Below are 10,522 nucleotides of genomic sequence, written 5' to 3'. Positions count from 1 at the left end.
TTGTTTACGTAAATGTTTTTGCATCAACGTATCTACGGGTGTACGCGAGGTGTGGTTATTAATATATATATATATATATATATGCATCTTGTGAAGGTGGGGGTTGTAATGCCTGTATATGAACACAACACATTAACCACATTAATTAGGATAAAGGTAAAAAGTCATTGACCTGTCAATTATTTAATGTTAGGCTATTACATAAGCAGAATTGGGAATATATAGCAAAATTCCATCAGATTTGAAACACGTTTGAATCTTTGTCATTCTACTACACACATTGGTCACTGTGAAGATGATTCCTTTATGTGTAGAGAGAGACACACTATTGCCACATTGGTGCTAGTTACATTTTTACATTTTAGTCATTTAGTAGACCCTCTTATCCAGAGCGACTTGCAGTTAGTGAGTGCATACACTCTTTTTTATTTATTTTTCATACTGGCCCCCTGTGGGAATTGAACCCACAACCTTGGCGTTGCAAACGCCGTGCTCTACCAATTGAGCTACATCCCTGCCGGCCATTCCCTCCCCTACCCTGGACGACGCTGGGCCAATTGTGCACCGCCCCATGGGTCTCCCGGTCACGGCCGGCTACGACAGAGCCTGGATTCGCACCAGGATCTCTAGTGGCACAGCTAGCTCTGCTGCCTTAGACCACTGCGCCACTCGGGAGACTTTTCTTGATCGTCGGTACCTCTCGAAGTTCCCCCTGTTGGAACAACACCAGATACAAAAGGTTATTCTTGATTTGGAAATGGGGGTATCACCAGTCACTCACCCCCGGAAGTAGCTGGCCATCCACCGCTATCACATGGGCTGCGGCGGCTTTCAAGTTCGGATCCTCCGACTGGGCAGTCCGGAACTGTCCCCTCAGTTGTCAACCGCTTGCCTCCGGGCCGCGCAGGCGAATGGTCGTCCGCGCTCTCGTCTTCCGCCAGCTCTTACCTTTTTCCTCAGCTCGTGCCTCCGCAGTGGCGCAAACAGTGGACAATCTCGTCCCACGAGAAGGGGTACCGGCAACTCCAGTTTGGCACCCACCATCATCTGGCAGCTCCCTTGTGGAGTCACGATATTGACATGTACAGTAGAATACCGCTTGGTGTCACTGTGGACACAGGAAACTGACATCTCCCCGCCACTTTCGTTCCACTGGGAAAGCAGGCTCGTGGCTACGAGTGTAAGTACACTCCCAGAGTCCAACAGAGCTTTGGTGTCTAGTCCGTCGACTTTCACCGGGACCATGGTACTAACTTCTGTACACTGGAATTTAATAAAGTTATATGATAAGATGGGTCAGTACAATTTTTTATTGTCGTCATTGTCATAAAATGCAAGGCAAGATATCAGGAAGGGAAAACCATATAACATATTTAATAACCTATTTTGTAGCTAGTTATTGCACAATGCATAGCAACACTCAGACACATAAATGCATAATATGTGACTCGTTTCAGGAAACTAGGCGATTCTTGTGCGTCACTACTTCACAGGAGAGGGATTTGAACATAAACATGATTTGTTTTATTAAAATTTTATTTTTTTGGCAGAAATGCCTTCTGGAACAAGTGAACTTTCATGTGCCTTAATAACAAACGTGTATGCCATCTGTAAATCTGAATAAAATGGTTAAATTACGAGTGATTGGTTTAGCCACGGAAAAAGACAGGAAACTTCCCACTAGCATTGATTGGCTGAGATAATGGATGGGCTGGACATGCCGTAAGATGAGTTTGGATTGGTCTGCCATGTAACATGCTTCTGTGTATAACAAAGGGCTGCTCAGCATGTGTAGGTAATCCTTTCTAACACAGCTATTTTTAAAGATATTACGAATAACTGCAAAAGTGTTGCTATCCCCTTTCTGGAGGACAGATTTTTGAAATCAGTGGAATGCCTGGTAGAAGCAAAGTATGATAGCTAAGGAGATGGAGAAAATTATGGCATTTAATTGCAAGTATGCGGAGGGAGTCGAAAAAAGTACACACAGAAGGCTGTTGTATAAAACACCTGTCTCCAGATTACATCTTCAAACTAAGGGAAACCATGGCATCCGTGACAGAGAGGGAGAAGCATCCATCCATGTATACGGGTAAGACAGTCTAGTTAGCTACATTTTCAGATATTACACATTTCTAATTTCGTCAGAAAGTCGTTTTCATTTCAAGTTTTATTTTGTATTTTTAAATTTTTTTTATATTAAAATGTTTTTTTTTTTTTTTTTAGTCATTTAGCAGACACTCTTATCCAGAGCGACTTACAGTTAGTGAATATATATATATATATTTTTTATACTGGCCCCCCGTGGGAATCGAACCCACAACCCTGGCATTGCAAACGCCATGCTCTATCAACTGAGCTACATCCCTGCCAGCCATTCCCTCCCCTACCCTGGACGACGCTGGGCCAATTGTGCGCCGCCCATGAGTCTCCCGGTCGCGACAGAGCCTGGATTCGAACCAGGATCTCTAGTGGCACAGTTAGCACTGCGATGCAGTGCCTTAGACCACTGCGCCACTCAGGAGACAGGACAGCGGAGTCATTTACAAGTTAAAGCATACTGTTAGCTAGCTAGCTAACGTTAGCTGGCTGACTCTCTAGCTAATGTTATGTGTATGATCTGTGTAGTAATATTATTCATATCTCAGGGCCATTTGCATTGCTAGTTATAGCCTAAGGTTAGCTAGCTAGCTAACATTGAATCTAGTTGGTTAGCTACCTGCAGATTCATGCAGGATAGTAACGTTATGAGTTGGGATTACATTTACATTTACATTTACGTCATTTAGCAGACGCTCTTATCCAGAGCGACTTACAAATAGGTGCATTCACCTTATAGCCAGTGGGATAACCACTTTACAATGTTTATTTTATTTTTATTTTTTATATTTAAATGTTGTTGTTTTTTTGGGGGGAGGGGGGTGGGTTGGGGTAACGGGGGGGTAGAAGGATTACTTTATCCTATCCCAGGTATTCCTTAAAGAGGTGGGGTTTCAAATGTCTCCGGAAGGTGGTGAGTGACTCCGCTGTCCTGGCGTCGTGAGGGAGCTTGTTCCACCATTGGGGTGCCAGAGCAGCGAACAGTTTTGACTGGGCTGAGCGGGAACTATGCTTCCGCAGAGGTAGGGAGCCAGCAGGCCAGAGGTGGATGAACGCAATGCCCTCGTTTGGGTGTAGGGACTGATCAGAGCCTGAAGGTACGGAGGTGCCGTTCCCCCTCACAGCTCCGTAGGCAAGCACCATGGTCTTGTAGCAGATGCGAGCTTCAACTGGAAGCCAGTGGAGTGTGCGGAGGAGCGGGGTGACGTGAGAGAACTTGGGAAGGTTGAACACCAGACGGGCTGCGGCATTCTGGATGAGTTGTAGGGGTTTAATGGCACAGGCAGGGAGCCCAGCCAACATCGAGTTGCAGTAATCCAGACGGGAGATGACAAGTGCCTGGATTAGGACCTGTGCCGCTTCCTGTGTAAGGCAGGGTCGTACTCTCCAAATGTTGTAGAGCATGAACCTACAGGATCGGGTCACCGCCTCGATGTTAGCGGAGAACGACAGGGTGTTGTCCAGGGTCACGCCAAGGCTCTTCGCACTCTGGGAGGAGGACACAACGGAGTTGTCAACCGTGATGGCGAGATCATGGGCGGCGCACAATTGGCCCAGCGTCGTCCAGGGTAGGGGAGGGAATGGCCGGCAGGGATGTAGCTCAGTTGATAGAGCATGGCGTTTGCAACGCCAGGGTTGTGGGTTCGATTCCCACAGGGGGGCAGTATAAAAAAATATGTATTCAGTAACTGTAAGTCGCTCTGGATAAGAGCGTCTGCTAAATGACTAAAATGTAAAATGTAATCATGGAACAGGCAGTCCTTCCCGGATTATGGTTCATTGTTTAGCTAGCTAGTTAGCTACATGTCTAAACAAAAATCTCCACTATGCAAGGTACCATTTCACTGTACCGTTTACACCTTCTGTATCCTGTGACAAACTTAGATTTTATTTGATATAGTGTGTGTTTACCAGAGACAGTAATTTCAGTAAACTTAAAAAGATGAGAGAGGCCTGTAATTTTCATCATAGGTACACGTCAACTATGACAGACAAATTGAGGAAAAAAAATCCAGAAAATCACATTGTAGGATTTTTAATGAATTTATTTGCAAATTGTGGTGGAAAATAAGTATTTGGTCACCTACAAACAAGCAAGATTTCTGGCTCTCACAGACCTGTAACTTCTTCTTTAAGAGGCTCCTCTGTCCTCCACTCGTTACCTGTATTAATGGCACCTGTTTGAACTTGTTATCAGTGTAAAAGACACCTGTCCACAACCTCACACAGTCACACTCCAAACTCCACTATGGCCAAGACCAAAGAGCTGTCAAAGGACACCAGAAACAAAATTGTAGACCTGCACCAGGCTGGGAAGACTGAATCTGCAATAGGTAAGCAGCTTGGTTTGAAGAAATCAACTGTGGGAGCAATTATTAGGAAATGGAAGACATACAAGACCACTGATAATCTCCCTCGATCTGGGGCTGCACACAAGATCTCACCCGTGGGGTCAAAATGATCACAAAAATCCCAGAACCACACGGGGGGACCTAGTGAATGACCTGCAGAGAGCTGGGACCAAAGTAACAAAGCCTACCATCAGTAACACACTACGCCGCCAGGGACTCAAATCCTGCAGTGCCAGACGTGTCCCCCTGCTTAAGCCAGTACATGTCCAGGCCCGTCTGAAGTTTGCTAGAGTACAATTGGATGATCCAGAAGAGGATTGGGAGATTGTCATATGGTCAGATGAAACCAAAATAGAACTTTTTGGTAAAAACTCAACTCGTCGTGTTTGGAGGACAAAGAATGCTTAGTTGCATCCAAAGAACACCATACCTACTGTGAAGCATGGGGGTGGAAACATCATGCTTTGGGGCTGTTTTTCTGCAAAGGGACCAGAACGACTGATCCGTGTAAAGGAAAGAATGAATGGGGCCATGTATCGTGAGATTTTGAGTGAAAACCTCCTTCCATCAGCAAGGGCATTGAAGATGAAACGTGGCTGGGTCTTTCAGCATGACAATGATCCCAAACACACCGCCCGGGCAACGAAGGAGTGGCTTCGTAAGAAGCATTTCAAGGTCCTGGAATGGCCTAGCCAGTCTCCAGATCTCAACCACATAGAAAATCTTTGGAGGGAGTTGAAAGTCTGTGTTGCCCAGCGACAGCCCCAAAACATCACTGCTCTAGAGGAGATCTGCATGGAGGAATGGGCCAAAATACCAGCAACAGTGTGTGAAAACCTTGTGAAGACTTACAGAAAACATTTGACCTGTGTCATTGCCAACAAAGGGTATATAACAAAGTATTGAGAAACTTTTGTTATTGACCAAATACTTATTTTCCACCATAATTTGCAAATAAATTCATTAGAAATCCTACAATGTGTGTCAACGTATATGTAAAAGCATGTGTGAACCCGTGAATATGAACGCCTAAGAACTAATCGTGTCTCCATTGACAGTCCATTTTAATTCAAGACAGTTTCTTAATGCGCTCAGTTCCATATTAGGTGACTAGGTGAAATGTATCAGTAGCTAGGTTAGTTCATTTAGTCCCCATATCACCCCTCATACATAAACACACACACACACACACACACACACACACACACATACACACACACATACACACACACACACACACACACACACACACACACACACACACACACACACACACACACACACACACACACACATACACACACACATACACACACACACACACACACACACACACACACACACACACACACACACATACACACACACATACACACACACACACACACACACACACACACATACACACACACACACACACACACATACACACACATACACACACACACACACACACACACATTCACACACACACACACACACACACACACACAGTGCAGGCAGCAGTAACCCCTCCCCCTCTGCCATGTAGGTCAGCTATTGGATGAGGTTTCCATGCAGTGTGTTGAACCTGCCCAATGCCACATATGTTACCATAACGGAGAGAGGATCTCCCACGGCAAGAAGGTCATCCTGAACCATGACGACCCCCAGCACTGTCAGATATGGTAACACACACCACAGACACTTGATATGTCTGGAATAATGTCTGGAACTATCAATCTAATTATGTGTGTTTGTTCCAGCCACTGTGAGAACAACACTCTGAGCTGTGAGGTTTGTGCTCTTCTGGACACCGTCACTTCGACCACTCCTCCTGCTGGTCTGACCACACCCACCACCCTGCCCGTCTCCACGGTGATGCCGGAGGAGTCATGTGACCGGGCCATGGACCTGGCCTTCCTATTGGATGGCTCGGCAGCGCTCAGCGAGGAGGACTTCCTGTCCGTCAAACAGTTCATCCTATCAGTGGTGGACAGGTTTAGGATGGGCTCCGCCCACACCAGGGCTACGGTGCTGCTGTATCACTCTGGAGTCAAGACCTACGACATGCAGGTACTAGAGCTCTTCACGGGTCAGGGTAGGAGCCGGGTCGGGTTTAAATTCTGTAGTTGACCCTCAGATCTGGGTCGGGTCCCGTTTGGTGGACTCGGATCTCTGGCCAGACAGACCCGACAGACCCGAAATTAAATTGGAAGAGTTTAGTTCATAAACAACTAAAATTTCAGACATTAACATTTTATTCTCTTAAATGATTGTCAGACAAAATCAGCCTGCTTTCATTTGTTTTTGCTAAAATGGTACACAGAAGCACACACAGCCACTAACCCTACTGACTGAGTACTGACTGCTATAGTAGAGACTGACTACTATAGTAGAGACTGACTGCTATAGTAGAGACTGACTGCTATAGTAGAGACTGACTGCTATAGTAGAGACTGACTACTATAGTAGAGACTGACTGCTATAGTAGAGACTGACTGCTATAGTAGAGACTGACTACTATAGTAGAGACTGACTGCTATAGTAGAGACTGACTGCTATAGTAGAGACTGACTGCTATAGTAGAGACGGACTGCTATAGTAGAGACTGACTACTATAGTAGAGACTGACTGCTATAGTAGAGACTGACTGCTATAGTAGAGACTGACTACTATAGTAGAGACTGACTGCTATAGTATCTCAGGAAAAGTTGGCTACTTGTCATTTTACCCCACATAAAATGTGTGTTATAATTTATTCAGATAAAATTACAGAGCCAATTATTTGTTTGCTTGTCTAACTGCATGGACAGACAGACAGACAGAGCGACAGAGACAGAGATAGATAGATAGATAGATAGATAGATAGATAGATAGATAGATAGATAGATAGATAGATAGATAGATAGATAGATAGATAGATAGATAGATAGAGTAGTCACCTCATACAAGTCCTTGGGAGTACGGCCAGATGGTCCACTGTCCTTCTCTCAGCACATATCAAAGCTGCAGGCTAAGGTTCAATCTAGACTTGGTTTCCTCTATCGTAATCGCTCCTCTTTCACCCCAGCTGCCAAACTAACCCTGATTCAGATGACCATCCTACCATGCTAGATTACGGAGATTGGCAGGTAAGGGTGCTCTCGAGCGGCTAGATGTTCTTTACCATTTGGCCAATAGATTTGCCACCAATGCTCCTCTATGCTCCTCTGTAAACTGGTCATCTGTATACCCAACACAAGACCCACTGGTTGATGCTTATTTCTAAAACCATCTTAGGCCTCACTCCCCCCTATCTGAGATACCTACTGCAGCCCTCATCCTCCACATACAACACCCGTTCTGCCAGTCACATTCTTGTTACGACCTGGCTCATAGTTCGTAGCAACAAAGGGAGACCACGCATGACTTAAATGTAAAAAGGAATTAAACTAAACTAAATAATAATAAATGCAAAAATGTAACATAAGCTGTGGACGTCTGTAGGATCAGTAGTGTCTGCAGTGTGTGGATGAGTGGAGAGGGTGTTGTATGGTGAAAACAGACCAACAACCAAAAGGTGGAGGAAGCCAACCTGCCAGTCAGGGAAGAGAGAGAGTGTTGGCTGATGTTGCCACCCTTTATAGCCTGCAGGCCAAGCCTAACCCTTAGCCTAGCCCAACCCCAACCCCAGCCCTAGCCCTAGCCCCAGCCCTAGCCCTAGCCCTAGCCCTAGCCCTAGCCCCAGCCCCAGCCCTAGCCCCAGCCCTAGCCCTAGCCCTAGCCCTAGCCCTAGCCCCAGCCCTAGCCCTAGCCCCAGCCCTAGCCCCAGCCCCAGCCCCAGCCCTAGCCCCAGCCCCAGCCCTAGCCCTAGCCCTAGCCCCCAGCCCCTAGCCCTAGCCTAGCCCTAGCCCTAGCCCTAGCCCTAGCCCCCAGCCCCTAGCCCTAGCCCTAGCCCTAGCCCCAGCCCTAGCCCTAGCCCCAGCCCCTAGCCCCTAGCCCTAGCCCCAGCCCTAGCCCTAGCCCCAGCCCTAGCCCTAGCCCCAGCCCTAGCCCCAGCCCTAGCCCTAGCCCTAGCCCTAGCCCCAGCCCCAGCCCCAGCCCCAGCCCCATCCCCATCCCCAGCCCCAGCCCCTAGCCCTAGCCCCAGCCCCAGCCCCAGCCCCAAACCTAGCCCCAGCCCCTAGCCCCAGCCCCAGCCCCCAGCCCCAGCCCTAGCCCCAACCCCAACCCCAGCCCCAGCCCCAGCCCTAGCCCCAGCCCCAGCCCCAGCTAGCCCTAGCCCCAGCCCCAGCCCTATCCCTAGCCCCAGCCCCAGCCCCAGCCCTAGCCCCAACCCCAAACCAACCCCAGCCCCTAGCCCCAGCCCCAGCCCCAGCCCTAGCCCTAGCCCCAGCCCCAGCCCTAGCCCTAGCCCTAGCCCCAGCTCCAGCTCCAGCCCCAGCCCTAGCCCTAGCCCTAGCCCCAGCCCCAGCCCCTAGCCCCTAGCCCCAGCCCCAGCCCCAGCCCTAGCCCTAGCCCTAGCCCCAGCCCCAGCCCTAGCCCTAGCCCTAGCCCTAGCCCCTAGCCCCAGCCCCAGCCCCAGCCCCAGCCCCAGCCCCAGCCCCAGCCCCAGCCCTAGCCCCAGCCCTAGCCCTAGCCCCAGCCCTAGCCTGCCCAGGGGCACCACATCAGCTGATGATCCTCCCAGCTCTTCCCATTGGCCTCCTGCAACAAGCAGAAACAAACAGGAGATCCCAGCAGACAGAGTCACATTCTGTTAAAGGTCCCCAAAAAACACACATCCCTGGGTCGCTCCTCTTTTCAGTTCGCTGCAGCTAGCGACTGGAACGAGCTGCAAAAAACACTCAAACAGGACAGTTCTATCTCCATCTCTTCATTCAAAGACTCAATCATGGACACTCTTACTGACAGTTGTGGCTGCTTGGCGTGATGTATTGTTGTCTCTACCTTCTTGCCCTTTCTGCTGTTGTCTGAGCCCAATAATGTTTGTACCATGTTTTGTGCTGCTACCATGTTCTGCTGCTGCCGTGTTGTGTTGCTACCATGTTGTTGACATGTTGTGTTGCTACCATTCTGTGTTGTCATGTGTTGCTGCCATGCTATGTGGTTGTCTTAGGTCTCTCTTTATGTAGTGTTGTGGCGTCTCTCTTTATGTAGTGTTGTGGTGTCTCTCTTTATGTAGTGTTGTGGTATCTCTCTTTATGTAGTGTTGTGGTGTCTCTCTTTATGTAGTGTTGTGGCGTCTCTCTTTATGTAGTGTTGTGGCGTCTCTCTTTATGTAGTGTTGTGGTGTCTCTCTTTATGTAGTGTTGTGGTGTCTCTCTTTATGTAGTGTTGTGGTGTCTCTCTTTATGTAGTGTTGTGGTGTCTCTTTATGTAGTGTTGTGGTGTCTCTCTTTATGTAGTGTTGTGGTGTCTCTCTTTATGTAACCTAACCCTAACCCTAACCCTAACCCTAACCCTAACCTAACCCTAACCCTAACCCTAGCTCTAGCTCTCTATATCTATTAGCTCTCATCCCATCACCCTAACCCTAACCCTAACCCTATATCTATATCAGTTGGTAGAGACATGAGGTATGCCTCCTGTAGCTGAGTTGGTAGAGACATGAGGTATGCCTCCTGTAGCTGAGTTGGTAGAGACATGAGGTATGGTTGCATACCAGGCGGTGATGCAACCAGTCAGGATGCTCTCGATGGTGCAGCTGTAGAATTTTTTGAGGATCTGAGGACCCCATGCCAAATCTTTTTAGTCTCCTGAGGGAGAATAGGCTTTGTCGTGCCCTCTTCACGACTGTCTTGGTGTGTTTGGACCATGATAGTTCGTTGGTGATGTGGACACCAAAGAACTTGAAGCTCTCAACCTGTTCCACTACAGCCCCGTCGATGAGAATGGGGGCGTGCTCAGTCCTCTTTTTTTCCCTGTAGTCCACAATCATCTCCTTTGTCTTGGTCACGTTGAGGGAGAGGCTGTTGTCCTGGCACCACACGGCCAGATCTCTGACCTCCCTATAGGCTGTCTCATCGTTGTCGGTGATCAGGCCTACCACTGTTGTGTCGTCGGCAAACGTAATGATGGTGTTGGAGTCGTGCCTGGCCATGCAGTCA

At 48.2% G+C, this 10,522-nt stretch overlaps 1 protein-coding gene across 1 annotated transcript in view; it reads left to right on the top strand.

Annotated features, from left to right (window-relative positions):
- Nucleotides 1-10,522, top strand: part of vwf (von Willebrand factor) — a 144,478-nt gene that overhangs the window by 45,721 nt on the left and 88,235 nt on the right. Inside the window, exons 27-28 of the mRNA XM_045215775.1 lie at nt 5,983-6,118; nt 6,197-6,506. Coding sequence (XP_045071710.1) covers nt 5,983-6,118; nt 6,197-6,506 — 446 coding nt within the window. The remainder of the gene's footprint in view (nt 1-5,982; nt 6,119-6,196; nt 6,507-10,522) is intronic.

The sequence above is a fragment of the Coregonus clupeaformis genome, unplaced genomic scaffold (assembly GCF_020615455.1).
Source record: "Coregonus clupeaformis isolate EN_2021a unplaced genomic scaffold, ASM2061545v1 scaf0510, whole genome shotgun sequence".
Taxonomy (NCBI): domain Eukaryota; kingdom Metazoa; phylum Chordata; class Actinopteri; order Salmoniformes; family Salmonidae; genus Coregonus; species Coregonus clupeaformis.
The sequence above is the reverse complement of the archived record's forward strand: the minus strand, read 5'-3'. Positions and strand labels throughout refer to the sequence as shown.